At 35.0% G+C, this 18,063-nt stretch overlaps 7 protein-coding genes across 7 annotated transcripts; 4 read left to right on the top strand and 3 right to left on the bottom strand.

Moving 5' to 3' along the window:
- Positions 1-258: 258 nt before the first annotated feature.
- On the top strand, positions 259-1,497 carry NAEGRDRAFT_63226 (uncharacterized protein; the record flags this gene model as incomplete). Its single annotated transcript, XM_002681412.1, has 1 exon — positions 259-1,497. One exon carries the CDS (start codon positions 259-261, stop codon positions 1,495-1,497), a length of 1,239 nt encoding a protein of 412 aa, XP_002681458.1.
- Positions 1,498-4,561: 3,064 nt separating this feature from the next.
- Positions 4,562-5,524, top strand: NAEGRDRAFT_30678 (uncharacterized protein; the record flags this gene model as incomplete). The annotated part of the gene is made up of 1 exon (XM_002681411.1): positions 4,562-5,524. The coding sequence occupies one exon, from the start codon at positions 4,562-4,564 to the stop codon at positions 5,522-5,524; it is 963 nt and encodes a 320-aa protein (XP_002681457.1).
- A 597-nt stretch (positions 5,525-6,121) lies between these two features.
- On the top strand, positions 6,122-9,412 carry NAEGRDRAFT_30663 (uncharacterized protein; the record flags this gene model as incomplete). The annotated part of the gene is made up of 3 exons (XM_002681410.1): positions 6,122-6,268; positions 6,347-8,701; positions 8,783-9,412. 3 exons carry the CDS (start codon positions 6,122-6,124, stop codon positions 9,410-9,412), a joined length of 3,132 nt encoding a protein of 1,043 aa, XP_002681456.1.
- Positions 9,413-9,437: 25 nt separating this feature from the next.
- Positions 9,438-10,691, bottom strand: NAEGRDRAFT_46318 (uncharacterized protein; the record flags this gene model as incomplete). The annotated part of the gene is made up of 1 exon (XM_002681267.1): positions 9,438-10,691. One exon carries the CDS (start codon positions 10,689-10,691, stop codon positions 9,438-9,440), a length of 1,254 nt encoding a protein of 417 aa, XP_002681313.1.
- Positions 10,692-11,341: 650 nt separating this feature from the next.
- On the bottom strand, positions 11,342-12,004 carry NAEGRDRAFT_63222 (uncharacterized protein; the record flags this gene model as incomplete). Its single annotated transcript, XM_002681266.1, has 1 exon — positions 11,342-12,004. The coding sequence occupies one exon, from the start codon at positions 12,002-12,004 to the stop codon at positions 11,342-11,344; it is 663 nt and encodes a 220-aa protein (XP_002681312.1).
- Positions 12,005-12,243: 239 nt separating this feature from the next.
- Positions 12,244-13,152, bottom strand: NAEGRDRAFT_63221 (uncharacterized protein; the record flags this gene model as incomplete). The annotated part of the gene is made up of 1 exon (XM_002681265.1): positions 12,244-13,152. The coding sequence occupies one exon, from the start codon at positions 13,150-13,152 to the stop codon at positions 12,244-12,246; it is 909 nt and encodes a 302-aa protein (XP_002681311.1).
- Positions 13,153-15,315: 2,163 nt separating this feature from the next.
- Positions 15,316-17,787, top strand: NAEGRDRAFT_46316 (uncharacterized protein; the record flags this gene model as incomplete). The annotated part of the gene is made up of 2 exons (XM_002681409.1): positions 15,316-16,911; positions 17,107-17,787. The coding sequence occupies 2 exons, from the start codon at positions 15,316-15,318 to the stop codon at positions 17,785-17,787; spliced, it is 2,277 nt and encodes a 758-aa protein (XP_002681455.1).
- Positions 17,788-18,063: the final 276 nt, after the last annotated feature.

Below are 18,063 nucleotides of genomic sequence, written 5' to 3'. Positions count from 1 at the left end.
AACCCTTTTGCTTTGGCGCAGCCTTACCTTTTTTAAATAACCCAAATCCCGCCGAAATAAAAAAACTCTCCGATCCTTTCTTCATCATTAAGGATCGTCCAATGGGTTATGAATAGATGAAGTCTAATGTGCTTGAAATACAACGAAAAAAAACAAGCAAACTCATAGAAGTACTTTTCATCAAGTATAGGACCTGTTTGATGATCATTTTCTAAGTTCGGGTTGAGTAATTGAAGAAGAAAAAGAATACAAATCATGATGAGAAGAAATAATTTGAAACTCGTGGAGAGTTTGATGAATTCAAGTCAAATTAAACAAGTGGTGCAACAATTGATGATGAATGGTGTTGCAACTAAATCATCTTTATCATTACAGAATAGAATGATGGAAAGAGGATTTTCAATGAAGATTTCTCCAATCCGATCATCAGTGGCCAATACATTGAATAATCATCAACAACAAGAGAAACAACAAGAAAAACAAAATTCTACTAATAATAATAATGGCAATAAGAAGAAGAAATCATTCTTTGGGAAATTATTAATGATTGGTGGAGTGATTGGTGGCTTACTCACTGTAGGGTATTATTATGCCAAAGTAACAGAGAAGGTTTCTCATGAAAAGTTTAATGACAAGTCGTTTACTTGTGTTCATAGGGATGGAAAGACCAAGAAGGAAATACTCTCTACCTATAGACATCACTTTCAAATGAGCATGCCACCTATTGCAATGAGTAGCAATATGTGTGTGGTTGATTTGGGAAAATCGGAATTGATGATATATAATCCAGTTGAATTGACAGATATTGTAAAGAATGAATTGAAGAGATTGGGAAAGGTGAAATTAATTATTTTACCAAACAGTTCACATCTCAAGTATGCTAGTCAATACTTGAAATACTTTATATTGGAAAATAAGGATGGAAAGTTGGAAAAACCATTCATCTATTGTCCATATCCAAACAAGCAAACAGTGATTGATAATTTATATTCCAAATTATCGGCCGAATATCCAGAATTGAAGAAAGAAGATGTTGCCAAATGCATTTACACACTCCCTTCAGACAATAGCACAACTCCAAGAGAATGGCCTCGTGATTGGCAAACACAATTTGATTTACAAGTTGTGACTGGATTGAATTTGAATGAAGTTGTAATGTGTCACAAGCCAACAAAGACCTTGATAGCTTGCGATACTGTAATGGATTGGAAGGAACCAATAACTATCAAAGTTGATGATCCAAATCATACACCAGTCAGTGTACATTATGGAAAATTATTGGATTTGTACGGAAAAGGACCAACAATACCAAAATCATTTAGAGCTTTAATTACTGACAAGAATCAAGCAGTTCAGGATTTTACCAAAATCTTCACTTGGAATTGGGAGCATATAATTATGGCTCATGGCAACAATTTAATTACACAAAATCCAGAACAAGTTAGAAAACTCAAATTGGACTATTCTGAAGCATTGTCAGAGAACCTTAAACTGTAATTGTACATATTGTATATTTGATAAAATAACTTATTTATTCAAAGAGATGATATTCTCAGAGGATGAAACTGAGGATGACTTTGGTGTTGTAGTTGGAGGTTCATGAGAATGCTGATTAAGGGAAGAGAAGGTAACACTCCTCGGGGGAAATGAGAATATTGAGAATCAGTAAAATCAGATATGATGCAACCAAATCACTCCTGAGTGTTACAGTCCATGCATTATAATCAAGATTACTTTTTTTGTCCGCTACTATGGGTATTGATCATCAAGGCATTTCCTTGTTGACAGCTCAAAGAACAACAAAAAATGGCAGCAAATCCTCTGCTCGGCCATTCTACAGTTCATCATTATTTCCTTCTTCTGTTGCTTCTCATTACTGTTGTCCTAGGAACAGTACAACAATATCATGATGTGACTTTTCATGATTTACATAATGTGGATTTAACTGCATTCATCAAACCAGGTGCCGAACAGCAACAGCAACGAACCATCACATCAGTGGACACAACAACATGTCAATAACCATGATGAATATAGCATAAATAATTTTGATGAATATTTGGCATCAACAAGGAAGAGTAGAACACGTTCGACAACTGATTCGGAAAATGAAGCACTCAAATACTTTAGAGTAGAGTTAGAATCGAGACCCTATCAAACATTTACACTGTACTTGTCGAGTCAGTTGGGTGTGGATAATGCCACATGTGAAAATTCACAGTATCCATGTCCATCGATTTCACAAGCTCTTGCCCGATTGGATGTGCTGGTGATGAATTGGACACGATCAATGAATGAATCGATATTCAATCAGCAACAGTTCAATATTCATGTACAATTGGAGTTTACAGGAAAATTGACAGGTTTCTGTAACAATGAAATGGTCACACCTATATATAGTAATATTAATTATTTATTTGAGATTTATTCAGAGAGTTATTTCAATGTTCTTTCATGTAATCAGTTTGGTACATCATTGTTTCTTATCAGAAACGACATGACAAGGTTTTATTTTCATGATTTGAGATTAAATGCTGCCATGACAAGTTCACTAAATTACAATTTTGGCATTTACAATTCCATAATGACATTTTCCAGAATTTCTGTAGCTAATTATCAAGTTTACAACTTTTCCTCTGGAGATGTCATATTCGAAGAAGTCTACTGTACTAAAGAAGCTTACAGTTTGGATTTTTCAAATGTGAAAACTGTCAAATTTAAGAATGTTGTCTTTGTAGGTGCAATTGGATTTACTTTTACCTTTGCAAATTGTGGACATGTTGAGGTATCCGAAACCTACTTTGATTTTTTATCTTTTAGAGCTGTTGGATTAAAGACATTGGAGATTAAGGACTCGATTTGTATTGGATCGAATATTGTAATCACAAAAGCTGATTCAACTCTATTTTCTAACACCAAGTTTCAAATTTCAAAATATTACTTACCTGCACTTGCTGTGGAATTTGTTGATAAGGTTAAAATTACAAATTGTGTAGCTCAGAATTTGGATTTGTTTGCACAATTGGGAGCTATACTAAATTTAATGATAGAATATACAACGATATTTGATTGTAATGTATTGGACACTTATAAGAATGTTAAGAGTGTGGTTGAGATTACATCCGTTTCTGAAACTATTATTAATCACAGTGAGTTTTATAGAAATATTGGTAATGAAGGAGGAGTTTTGGGATTCCGTGATATTGTTTCACTAAATATGGATAATTGCACATTCGCAGACAATCGTGCTATTGCTTTTGGTGGTGCAATTAGTATTGCTTCGTTTTCAGGTAAGTTCATTTCTAAAATATTTCTAATTTTGTAATATTCGATAGAAAACGCCTATTTTACTGAAAGTTTTATTGCCAATTCAACTTTTATTAGAAATGGAGCTAATACTTTTGGTGGTGCTATTTTCTTAACCAATAGCTTTATCATGAAATTTATTAATTGCCTATTTAAGGAAAATTTATCTTTACAATCTGGAGGTGCCTTATTCATTCGTCAAGACATGTTGGTAACCCAATTTGAAAATACCAAATTTATTGGAAATTATATCAAGAGAGAGGTTGGAAATGCAATCGCTGGAATGTTGCTGGGTTGTGGTGGAGCTCTAACCATCCATTCTATTGGACATGGTCCTGGATCTTATGGGGGAGCTGAGTTTATTGGAAATAGAGCTATTAGAGGAGGAGCTTTGTGTGTAGGGTATTTCACGTATTGGAATAGATCTCCATACTTATTTAAAGATTTCACACTGATTGACAATTTTGCAAATATGACAGGAGGTGCCTTCTACTTTTTTGAACAATCAATTTTAGTATCAAGTGTAAATAATAGTATAATTGGACCAGGTAATACATTCAGAGGTAATAGAGCTTCCATGTTTGGAGATGACTTTTCATCAATTGGCAGAAATTTAACAATTGACTATGTGAGCCCTTCTGTGGAATCTGGACAGAATATTACAATAGAAATGGGATTTTTGGGAAACCTGGGTTTAGAATTACCACTCCAATCTGAGAATTTCAAAATAATTTCAGACTATTTACAAATTAATTCATCCATTGCTGGAAATAAGCGATTTATTGCAAGTGTCTATTTCACAAAGGCAATCTATGAAAACACAACTGCCAATGTGAAAATAATCTCAGAATCGTTGGTAACTACCAATTTTAATATTACATTGCTGCCTTGTCCAATGCCATTACGAATGGTTGCAGAATTTGTTAATGAACAACAAATTTTTGTTTGCAAAAATGTAATTGATTTGGAAACTCTCATTATTTCAATCACAGTGCCTGTGGGTATTCTCATGTTGTTGGGTGGAACTATTTTGGGATTTTTAATATTCTATTGCACTTCTAAAATTATTTCCAAATTAAGATTACTTAAAAGGAAGGAAAATGCAGAAAAGAATTTGGAAAAAACAATTTTAGACAACAAAATTGTCTTTGAAATGAGTGATAGTGAAACAAATTATACTCATTCAAGATCAACAAGTTATTACAAATCAAAACATAATTCAGATTATGATTCTCCACTTTTGGAAAACGATCACATGAACCAAAACACAGTTAAAAGTTCTGTAGTTATTCCAGTTCAGGATATTGAAATTACCAAACGTATTGGTGAGGGAGGTTACGGAAATGTCTATAAAGGACTCTGGGTCAATACTGAAGTTGCCATTAAATCATTGAAAACTGCAGAAGGAAGTTTTGAATTTGAAAAGGAAGCTGCCATTCTTTCAAGACTCAGACATCCAAATATTGTCTCATTCTATGGTGTCTGTATTACCGAGACCTCAAAGTATATGATTACAGAGTTTGTAAAGAAGGGAAGCTTGGACAAGATTATTTACAAATGCAAGCAAAATATTGAATTTTTATCATTGAAGGAAAAGATTAATATTTTAATTGGAGTGAGTAATGGAATGAATTATTTACACTCCCTTCAACCCTCAGTGATTCACAGAGATTTGAAACCAGCTAATATTCTTTTGGATGAATCCAATAATTGTAAGGTGTGTGATTTTGGTTTGGTCAAAATCATTGGAAACAATCAATTACAAACTTCAATGACTGTCAATGTTGGAACTTTGTTTTATATTGGAAATGAAGGTCTACAGGGATCATCTACAAAGATTACACACAAAGTTGATGTCTACTCATTTGGAATTGTCATGTATGAATTATACTTTTTGGAAAATCCATATCTGAATGCAGCTAGCTCTAAAATTCACCATTTCAGAAAGGCAACTTGTGAAGATCAACCATATACAGTTCCAATGAAAGTTTTAAATAATGAAAGACCAATTATACCATTTAGAAATGACGAGGAGTTGCATGAGTGGATGAATGTGTATGGACAAGAAACTAGCGCTCCATTTTCAGTACTCAAATCGGTCACTGAAGATTATACGAAACTCATGCAACAGTGTTGGGATATGGATCCAAGTAATAGACCAGAATTTTCCGATATTTCCAAACAACTCATTCAATTAAGAGATAAATTAAGTTTCTAACCCCTTATAATTACCACATATTAATTTTGAAGTCATCATAAATAATAATCGAATATTATTATTCGAAACTTCATAATGACACGTTGCTATCAAGTTCCACCATGTCATGCATGTTCCAAGGAGATGCATACTCTTCAAGTCCACAGTACCAAACCAACAAGACGAATTTCAACATATGATGCATCATCCTCGCTCCTTCCAAATTAGTAAAGGCAATGGATTTCGACTTGTACAAAGGTCATGAGGCAGTGAGAGGCAGGTTCATGTAGGTGGGAGGTTTCAAAAATTTGAATAACTTTGAAGTTTGTAGTTTGTAGTTTTGATTATTACCAATCAAAAAAAAGATGCAAAATGTCATCTGCCAATACTGAAGAGATTATTATTGATGTTGGAAAACATCAAATGGACAATAGAATTGAAACTAGTACAACTACATCATCTGCTTCTTTGGATATTATTGGTCATACACTCACTGGAGCTGTTTCGAATAATGTTTCGAATAGTAGTGGAATGTTGTCGAATGATATTCCAAGGTACTTTGAAGAAGCTCGTCAATCGATTGATATTATTCGAACTGCCCAAGAAAACCCTCAACTCATGAAACAAAAAAGTGCCAAGGAAGTGAAATTCATCAAGAAATCAAAGAAGAAAGCAATCGATATTTCTGAACACGAGTTGAGTGTTGAGAGAGTGTGCGAAACTTATGGAACGAGCTTTAATCAAGACAAACCAGAGAAATCAACAGTAAGTATTTCGAATATTGATGTATTCATGTATTGGACTTTCTAATATATTTTTGTACATTCGAATATATAATTATAGGGTCTCACCCAACAAGTAGCCAGCGAAAGACTTAAAGTAAACGGTCCCAATCAACTCACACCACCCAAAAAACGTCCTTTCATCTTTAAAATCATCGAACAATTCACCTCTCTCTTTGCCCTTCTTCTCATCGTTGCTGGTCTCCTTTCCTTCCTAAACGTTGCCATTGAGAGAACAACTGAATCCTATCCGAATATATTTCTGGGTGTCATCTTGTGGTTTATTGTGATTATGAATGCTACCATTACATTGGTTCAGGAAAGATCGAGTGAGAAGGTTTTGCAGAGTTTTCAACAAATGCAAAGTGACAGCTGTATGGTGATTCGTGATGGAATTCCACAAAAAATTCCAGTTGAAGAATTGGTTTTGGGTGATTTGGTTAGAATTGAGGGTGGTGATAAAATTCCAGCTGATTTACGTGTGGTTTCTTGTTCACAACTAAAACTTGATAATGCTTCCTTGACAGGAGAAACTGAACCTCAATCAAGGAGTGTGGAAATGACTTCAAAGAATCCTTTGGAAACAAATAATTTGGTATTCTTTGGAACTTTGGCTTTGGAAGGAAGTGGTTATGGTATCGTAATTAGATGTGGAAATCAAACTGTCATTGGTCAAATTGCTTTATTGGCAGGAGCTTCAACTGAAAAGAAAACTCCACTCAGAAGAGAAATTGACAGTTTTGTTAGAAAGATTGCTGTTCTGGCCTTCACAATGGCCATTATTTTCTTCTGTTTAGGATTTGCTATTGGAAACAGTTGGTTCACTAATTTTTTATTTGCTATTGGTATAATCATTTCTAACATTCCACAAGGATTGATTCCTACAGTAACTGTCTGCTTAACAGTCAGTGCTAAACGTCTAAAGGCAGTGAATGTCCTCGTTAAAAAGCTTGAGCATGTTGAGACACTTGGCAGTACATCAGTTATTTGTAGTGACAAGACAGGAACTTTGACACAAAACAGAATGACAGTTGTTGAGCTATGGGTAGATGGAAGAGTTTCTTCTGTAGATTACCAAGACAGATACATGACCCAAAAGCCAAGCACCTTAACTCCATTAACAAGTTACTCAAAAGAAGGTGAAGAACAATTGACAACTGATCAAATGTTGAGAAGATGTTCAGCTCTCTGCTCGAAAACTTATTTCGTGCCAGAGGAAGACAATTTGAGAAAACCAATTTTGGACAGAGAATGTGAAGGAGATGCTAGTGAGACAGCTTTAGTTAAATTCATTCAGACAAGAACTGATTGTGCTACCATTGAAGAGTTTCGTTCTGATTATACTGAACTTTATTCCATTCCATTCAATTCTAAAAACAAGTGGATGTTAAGTATTAGAAAGAATAATCACCTCCCTCAGTGGACTACCAATACCACTGACAGTGCCAGTACTGATTCCAAAGTTTTGTTGCTCATGAAAGGAGCCCCAGAGAGAATCATTCAACGTTGTTCACACATCAGAGTTGGCTCACAAACTTTACCATTGGACGATAATTGGAAACAAAATTTTAAGGACGCCTATGATTTCTTTGCTTCTAAGGGTGAGAGAGTTTTGGGTTTTGCCCAACTTTTCATTGATGAACATTTGGTTGAGGAACAATTAAGAATTGAGAAATCTGGACAAACTTCTGATCAAATTGCTCAATCCATTCCAATGGAAGGTCTTTGCTTTTTGGGAATGGCTGGATTGACTGATCCTCCAAAAGTAGGAGTTCCTGAATGTATTGGACAATGTAAGAAAGCAGGAATTCAAGTAGTCATGGTCACAGGAGATCACCCAGCCACAGCCAAAGCCATAGCCAAACAAGTTGGAATTATCGAATCAGACGCCAGAACCATTGACGATATCGCAGAGGAAGAAAGTTGTGATCCAAAAACCATTCCATACAGTAGAGCTGATGCCATTGTTTTACACGGAGAAGAAATTGACAAGTTGACATCTAAGGAATGGAAACAAATTCTTAAAAAGAAGCAAATTGTCTTTGCCAGAACTTCACCTCAACAAAAATTGATTATCGTTACAAAATTCCAAGAATTGGGGCATTGTGTCGCTGTGACAGGAGATGGAACTAATGATTCACCTGCTCTAAAGAAGGCAGATGTAGGTGTGGCTATGAATATTTCAGGAAGTGCTGTTTCTAAAGAAGCAGCTGCTATAATCTTGTTGGATGATAACTTTGCTTCGATTGTGAATGGTATTAAGGAAGGCAGATTGATTTTTGACAATTTGAAAAAGTCAATTGCTTATACTGTTTCACATTTATCTGCAGAAATTTTCCCTTATTTAGTTTTTATTGTATTTAGCATGCCTCTTCCAATTACAGGTTTATTGATTTTGTGTGTTGATTTGGGAACTGTAAGTTTTACTTATTTGGAAAATTCTTAATTTATCAATTTTTATATTATCCAAATATATCAAATTTAAAATCTTAAAAAGGAGCTCATCAGTGCAGTCAGTCTCGCCTACGAAACAGCCGAATCTGACATTATGAGCATTCCACCTCGTACCAAGAATCAACCACTAGTAAGCTCTTCCTTATTAATCTTTTCCTATCTCCAAATGGGAGTAATTGAAACTCTTGCATGCTTTACAAATTACTTCCTAGTCTTTGCTTATTATGGAATTCCACCAAAATATCTTTGGGAAGCAACTAGCAAGGATTATTTCGATATCAATTCGGATAAAAAGCTTTACATTGAAGAAACTGGAATGTATTTGGATAAGATGTATCAACATAACGTTCTATGCACTGCACAAACAGCATTTTTCATGACAATTGTCATTTGTCAATGGGCCACTCTATTCAGTTGCAAAACTCGTCGATTGAGCATTTTCACACATGGATTATTGGGTAATTTAATGACCTATTTTGGATTAATCTATTCTGCTTGCTTGTTGGTGATTTTAATTTATGTTCCATTCATTGGAGATTATATTTTCAATACGAGATTTATGATTATTGACTTTTGGTTGTATCCAATTCCTTGGATGTTTTTGATGATTTTTTATGATGAAATGAGAAAGTGGGTTATTAGAAAGCTTAATTTCAGTTTCCTTTTCTGGTAGATTTCTAATAAACACTTGTTGTTTTTTATTGATTGATAATTTTGTTTTCATCTGTTTGCAGAGATTGAGTGGAAGCAGCAATATTGGTTGTCTTTAATTCTTGTTCTTCTTTATCACTTTCTTGATGTTTCTCACCTCCCAAGAATCTATTTAAATACTTTAAATGTTTAGTTCTATTTTTCGTCTTATCATAGATAGCTCTATACACCAATTCGAATATCAAAATCAAACCACCAACAAATATAAAACCAGCCAAAATCAAAAAGATACCTCCCAAGTCTTGAATCTTCACTCCAGATGCTTCCTGTGATGAGGCAACCAATGAACAACTTCCCTTCTCAATCCACCACTTTTTCTTTAACTTTTCCACAAGTCCACTTTCTCTCATCGACAAGAGAATTGAAGAGAAATGTCCGATCATCCAATTTCCCTTCGCAAATGGCAGTCCATAATTACCAGGATTAAACAAATCACCAACGATTAAGGTATCACAAGGTGGCTGGTTGGCCATATATTCGAGAATGGAAGAAACCCATATCAGAGCATCGACTTGACCTTCTCTGAGTGCCTTGATACAATCGTCCAGAGAATCGTATAGAACCATGTTCTTTTTGATATCTGCCATTTCCTCACTAGAGGAGATGAAGGATGCAGGTGCTGAATTCTTGGCCACAGCAAACTTGAAACCATAAGTTCTGATATCAGAGAGACCAGTTACTCTTGTGGATTGAACTTTTGTGGTGAGGACAGCTGCCAAGTTGGCTGTGTATGTGGAGAGGATAATCATGACGAAGAGAAAGTAACCGAGTAGCATTACTCTGGTTGACCAACTTTTACCTGGATTACCATCTTGACCAGAAATGGTCATACAAGCATTGATTAAAGAACCACTAAAATCCAATTCATTCTTTGAATCATCATCTTGTTTCGAATGTCCATATGGAGAAACATGATCAAAAAACCAAGTCAATAAGGCAACAATCAAGGCACTGGCAAATATCAAAATCCAAACCTCCCATGAGAATGGTAACAAGAAGGAGAATAGGTTGGATTCTTCTCCTTGTTTAGTTGTTAAAATGGAAAGACCAACATCAAAGAAACTAGTTGTGAAATCAATGACTTGATGTCTTAGTTGAGTAATTGTCAAAGGGCCGACCATGACATCTGCACGACCAGTCATTAATTCACCAATAGTTCCTGTCCAGTTTCCACTTGTTGTTGATGGACTGCCAAAGGTACCATCAGGAACTTCATAAAATTCAATGGAAACATTTGACATTTTGGAAACTAGAGTTTGAATCAAGTCAATTGAAAAACCAGTGTATCTTTGAGAGGGATCTGTTGTGTTTCTATCGATAAATACGAATGGTGGTTGATGGATAACAACACCCTATTAGTATTGAAACCAAAGTTCGTTATTCAATATACAATAATTGACAAAAGCATACCTTCAAGTGTTTGTCTCTCACTTCTTGTGGTGAAACAGTGTGAGAGGAAAGAACTATACAAGCTATCATACAGACAGCAATCACCAATTGGATCAGTTTCATTTTGATTTGTTTTTTTAAACTTTTAAACTTCAACAATCACGCTTTATCCACGTTGAAGGTAATTCATTGTTTCACGCACCCTGTCTAAGTGAATTGTAGATTACAATGAGCAGTATTCTCACATTCCAAAAATCCAAAAATCCAAGTTACTGATAAAATAAATGACATAATACCCCAACTTTTGACATGAGCTTAAACAGTGTGGAGCCATATAAAGCAGTGATATCCATGATGAACTATTATCCAAACTTATTAACTTTTTAATAGCCATAAACTTCAATTTTAGAAGTTTTCACATTATGAGACATAATTAAAAAAGGAGAGTAAATACGCACTTCTCACACATCCACTCTGAAAATACTATGTACACATGGTTTATTTACAATATAAAAGAAGGATCAGTATGGAGTGGAACGTCTGTCTTTTCCAAACTGAAAGATCTAACTGCCTTCTCCACGTCTTTGGCATCTAGCTTGGATAATTCTGTCAGTTGCGTGTATAGGAGTGAGACAACTCTGTCTTCAGGATATTTACTCAGATAAGAACCAAATACATCACAAATTTCTGCCAACAATTTAGAATCTACACTTCCAACTCGAAGTAAATCAAAAGCTCTATCGAATTCCTTGTACTTGTTATTGTTTTCGTGTTGCTGCAATTCGTAGAGCCATTCATCATCTTGAAGTTTGGATTCTCCGAGTAGTTGATAAATGGTTTGCTTATTGTCGTCATCACCATCTTCCAAGCTCAACACCTCACCATCAAATATCGATGTCTTTCTAATAAAATGTACAGGTCTCGTTATGAATCCTCTCTGAAGTGCCAACATGAGAGATTCATCTGTCAAGATGGAAGTTCCCAAATAGGCACACAAACATGATAATCTCAATGCATTACTGGAACAAGCTCCAATCAGAGCAGAAAATCTAACAGCAGCCGTTCCAATATTACCAATCAAACATTCAGATCTTGAAATTCCAATACCAAACTGAATAGGTGGGAGATTAACTTGTTCACAAAGTTGTGAATTAATTGCTTGCATTTGTTTCTCCAATTGAAGTGCACATAATAGGGCATTTCTCTCGACATTCTTTCCCACCTCAAAACTAATCATCAAAACCTTTGGAGTAATGATAGAGCATCTTCCTTTGAATTGTCTACTGGCACTCTGAACCTTCTGGAACAAGAGGGTGAATACAGAGACGAGATCGGATGTGTTTGGATAACACTTGCCATCAAAGTTTCTGAATTGAATGACAATAATGGTGGTAATGTGTGAATTCAATCCAAGACCCAAATTGGTTGTGATTTGAGGTGTGAAACCTGCAGATGTTGCTGTTGCTCCACGCCGTCTTTGGATTGGAAACTTGCTCCTTCTGATCCAGTTCCTTCCATTGATTTCCTCATTTTCGACATGGCTCTCTTCAATTTGGCCACAGAATTTACAGACTTGAGGGAATTTTGGATCAGAGCTGTTGATGGAGCTTTACCCAATTGAGCAATAGAATTTGATGTTTTAAGTGACATTCTCATGGCCATCATTTGAATTTCCTTCTGTTGCTCCTGATTGTCTGAACTGTTATTACTCTCAGTTTCATACTCTGAAGATCTGGTAATAGATTCTGGAATGAATGGTCTAATCTCCTTCATTAAATTGTTCATCTCTAAGAAGATCCTGAAGAGGGGAATAAATTCATACATTATGGAGGAGAGCTGGATAACCGAGTCGAATCTCAATGATTTCATTGTGAAGAGTTGTCTGGTTAGCTCTCTCATAGGTTTCCTTATCAAATAATAGACCACCACAGAGGATACCACACCAAAGACAATTACCGAAACAATACACGTGCACCAAACAACCAGCGAAGCAATGCCCATCGTTATATTCACCTCCTGTGAGATGAGCACCATCAGTACAGCCCAAATCACAGCACATGTCAAGAGTAGAGAGACAATTAAGAATGAGAGAATAACACTCTTAATAGAACACAATCCATCAAGACAGCATCCTCTCCCCGAGCGAAACAAGTTAAATTCCAACTCATTATCTTCCAGCTTGTATGAGGAGGTATTGTTATTGTTAATGGCCTTACGAACACTGGCTGAATGTTTTTGCACGTTTGTTGATGATTCCTTCTCGAGGGAACCTTGTTGAATGATTAAAGAATCATTGATTGGCAATACTTTCATTGTTTTTTCTCTACGTATGTGAGTGTGTATTCAGGTATTCGTTGTGTGCAGTAGTATATGAACCCACTGTTGATGAATATTGAGCAGAGATGTGTATAATGCCTCTTCAGTAGGGAAAACTCACTCGCTGAATATGGTGATGTTTGAGTATTAAGGAAAAGTAGTCACATTATAAGTACGTATTAAATCTTAGAATGGTGCGCAATACCCATTAAGAAATCTTGATTTGGATAATAGTAACGAGTTAGGAAATCCTTAATGTCTGCCGGATGTGTTGGATCGTTGCACTCCTCTTTTCGCATTATTGAGTGAGAATCATGCAGTAATAAATCATGAATTGGTACCATCCGTGATCAATTCCCTCAAAATGATAATACATTGACCATTTATGAGAGTCAATATGGTGCTTCCCTATATTAGACGCATCTATTCCTTACATAGTGTTTGTTAAATTTATCCAACTATATCACAGATGCGTTAAATTAGATATCGAACTCTCTGGAAGAAACAAATATTATGGAAGATTGAGCTATTACGAGAGGAATCAGTGAGCTAAACCAGACATAACTCCCAAACAAATTATACAATCCCACAACAAAAATGTTAACAAAATAACTCGAAAAAACCGTCCATCCAACAATCCTCAATTGCTTATTCTTCACCATAAATAAACCACCCATCAATAACAGAATGAGGATGAGTGAGGGAATCATTGAATAATAGGCAGGAAAATAACTGGTATATTCCAATGTAAAATTAAGCATGATTATTGAGCTGATGGCAAGTTGAGGTATTGAGAATACGGCAATAGCCAGGCCATTCTTAAACCACTTATCTCTATTCTCAAATAATAATGCGATAAATATCACTACCACAACTAAATATCCAATATAATATGGAGCAAGAATTGCAGCCCATGGTATTGTATACATGTAGGATTGACTAATTTCATTGTACTTGATTGGTAGAACGCCCAAATTAAGAAAACACAACACTGCTGAATAGAGAACTGCACCATGCATGAATAGATATAACATAATCTGTCCAATCATCATCAATACACTCTTTTGTTTCAATATGTTAGCACTCACAGAATAGAAGAATATCCAACCAAGTAAAAAGACGAAAAACAACCATACAGGAACGAAGGTAAAGTTGTACCAGTTTGAAATTTTCGTTAAGGCCAAATCTGCCATTGCAAACATGATGAAAAAGATTCCCAGCAGAACAGTCATGCACAGTGTAAAACCAACCATATAACGTCGATATTGAGATGTATTGTTCCTAATGTGAGTGGTCCGAATTTTACTCCAATATTTCCTTCTGTTGATTTTCCCATTCAAATAATATATTTTCTTTTTGAGTTGACTAAAATCGTGCTTTGAATCTAGAGGCATTGTCTCTTTCAGATTAGGTCTCTTCTTGTTTGGATAGGCTATTTAATATATTGTAAATAATTATTGTAAAATTAAACTAATAATCATACCAATATAATAGTTTCTTTGAAAGATTTCCACTTGTTTTAAACATTCTGCTCTCCAAAATGATTTTTCATTCAGTGATGCTCTATTACAATCCTCCGAAACAAGTGATAAACTAAAATTCCATCATCATGATCATGATCATTATTTGAATTTACATGGAAAACATGTTCGGTTTGAATATGTTTTTCTTCAAAGAGTACTCACACCAATTTATCTTTCAATTCTAGAAATTTAAAAACCTCTCCGATCACATCTTGTGGTAGAAATAAACTTGTTGATGACATTTTTTGCTTTTGAAATAAAGTTCACTTGTTCATCATGACCAAAAATTAATTCCTACACAATTCCATCAAAAACAAAGATCAATGGTATCGAGACATGGCAGATGCTTTCTCATCATGCCATTGTTTTTTTGAATTTTAATTCGAAATATTAATATTTTTAATAATTTGAAAAAAAAAGTCCTAACGAACGGATTGAGAGGGATTTTAACGTCGCACAATGATGAAGTCCTCCACAATAATTATTATCACCAGATCATCTTGCTTGGAGCCATAAAAGCCTATTCTCGTGATTAATCAAAATCAAAAGAAATACAACATACTCCTTTAGTATTTCACCGCTAGTTACTTGTAGCGAGATACTACAACTTCTTTTATTATAATTGAAAGAAGGATCCATGGCAGTAGTTGAGATGATTCTCGAAGACAAAGAACAACAACCAAATGATGATCATCACAAGCCTTATGAAGTGGTGTTAGACAATGACTCTTCCCTTGCATCGGAAGGCTATTCGAGTCATTCAACTGCTCAATTGCTTGTTTATAAACAATTCTCTGTGGGGAGAAGAGCAGATGATGATGATGGAGAGCAAGGATTGGCCGATGATGAATTGTGTTACATCTTTGCATTCCTTTCCAATGACATTGCTTCATTGATTAAAGTTTCAATGAGTTGTAAACATTTCCGATATTTGGCTGTGGAGAGATTGTTCATTGATCAGGGACTTTTGGCTAATATGCTTCTCCATTCTGTAAATAATCAATTGTATATTAGACAAGTCATTTTGAAACATGTCACAACTGAGAAGGGTAAAGTGAATGATTTGAGTTTGATAAAGGCAGACGAACAGATATTTGGCAGTTGTATTGCCAATTGTTCAACGTCCACGATAACGAGGGTAGACTCTGAAGAGCAAGCTGATTTATTGAATACTTGTATTGATAGTTTGCTATTGAATTATTTGAATAATGTAAAGAAGAATCCATACAAGTTGGTGTATGTGGAGGTATTTGATAGTTATTGGAGATCAGTAATTGATTTGGCTCGAAATTGTAAAAATGATGAAAAGGACAATGAGAAATTGTATTGTGCATTCAGAAACTTTATGAAGAATTTAGTTCAATTTCAGAGCTATTCATCAAAGTTTGAACTCGATAGAAGGTGGGGATTATCAACTTCCAATCTGATTATTCAAGATTTGCTCATCAAGACATTGTACGGGTTGTACATTATCACCCTAATAGCCATCATTGTATTTCTATTGTTTCCCAATCAAGTTTTAGAATCCATGACTTTGCTTTTTCTGTTTTGTGTAACAATGGGCGTCACTTTTACATTGAGCTCAATTTCAGGTCACTTTTATTTATTCTCAATGCTGTATTGGATTTATAAGGGATCGAGGGATATTTCTAGAATTGACAGTGTTTGCAATAACTTGTTTACAACACCCATTCAGGACAAAATTCCAACATTTGATCCAATTATTAGTCAACATGCAAGGGCTCTTATTGGGCACTTTAGATACGCAAGATCCTACTTTATTTATTACTATCACATATTAATGAGAACTCAAGTGAAGAGAATGGTCCGAGAAATTTGTGTGCATAATGGAATTCGAGAAGAATTCATGGTTCGATTCGAGAATATTTGTAATGAATCTTGGTGGAATGATTTGAATGATTTAACAGATGACATTTTATCCACAAGATTTCTCTTCACTGTTTTAGATATAATTCCAATGGTTTCTATCTGTCTATGGATTGCCAATTCATCTCTAAAGAGCTTTTTGGGAGAGGAAGCATTACACGTGATTGGATTTTTAATATTGAACATTTCACTCTTAATTTCATCTGTGGAATTATTCGACATTGTTCGTTCCTATATTCTCACAAACAATATTACCATCCATTATAGTAGTTCAAATCCAGAACGAGGCAAATACGTGCAAAAACAGAGAAAGAAGGAACAAGCCATGATTCAATGGAAGGACAATGTAAAACTCTTCATTACTCGACCTCTTGCCATGTTTCTTCTGATGTGCATTCGATTCTATACAGCCTCTCACATCATGCATTTGCTCATGGAAAATTGTAAAGGAAACTAAGTCAATCAAGATCCAATCTTCTAATTTAGGAAATTCAGTCAATCAATTCCAAAAAAAATGAGAAAACTTGTAACTGGCCCACAGTTCATTAAACAATCGTGTAATCTTTTATCAACAAAAAGATTCTTTTCCACTTCATCACTCCTCCAACAACAATCAAAGAATGATGATCCATTGCAATTTGGTCTCGGAAAGGAAGTGATTGAAAAGCTTCCTCCTTACTTTGTAGATTTTCACAGAGGAATAGCAAATGATCCGGAGAAGAGTATTGCCACAGGTAGTTTACAAGTCATCAGAGGTGAAACATTTATTTCACAATTATTTGCCACTCTTGGAGGTCTTCCAAAGGAGAATGAAGGAGCTCAAGTGATTGTGAAAATTGAAGATAATTATTGGAAGAGAACATTTGATGGAGAAGCATTGACTTCAAAATGGTCGATAAAGGATGATTTGGTCATTGAAAGTTTTGGAATATTTTCATTTGGATTTAAATTAGTTCCCATTTATAGGAATGATTTGGAAGGTTATGAAAATGCACCATATGAAATTGTTGGATTTGAACATCAATTCAAAAAGATGTATCTCTTTGGATTCATTCCATTACCTCGCTTACTTTCCATTGATCCTAGTGGTCACTCCATTTGTGTTTTTGATAAGAATTCACGTCCAACAAATTCATGGTACGTGGAGGTGAATATTAAGAATCCAATTATTGGACACTTGTGTTCCTATATTGGAGTAATGTCGATTAATTCAAAGTTGTAATTTATTGAAAGTAGTATTCAGGCAGGTAATAAACGAGTTGGCCTGGATTATTGAGCTCACTTTTGATACTTTAGTTCTGATTCTTTTGAATTAGGAATGTTCATATTTGGAAACAATGGCTGAGTAGTGTTTCTGCTGGTGGAGACTCTCGCCAAGCTGAGGCTTCTTTCTCTGACTGATGGGGGTTTGCCAATCTGTAACCAGATTTTTATTTTTTATTTTTATATTTTTATGATTTTTATGATTTGATATTGGCACGGCACATGCCCATTTATA

The sequence above is a fragment of the Naegleria gruberi genome (assembly GCF_000004985.1).
Source record: "Naegleria gruberi genomic scaffold NAEGRscaffold_6, whole genome shotgun sequence".
Classification (NCBI taxonomy): domain Eukaryota; phylum Heterolobosea; class Eutetramitea; order Acrasida; family Naegleriidae; genus Naegleria; species Naegleria gruberi.
Note: the sequence above shows the minus strand (reverse complement) of the source record. Positions and strands in the feature narration are given on the sequence as shown.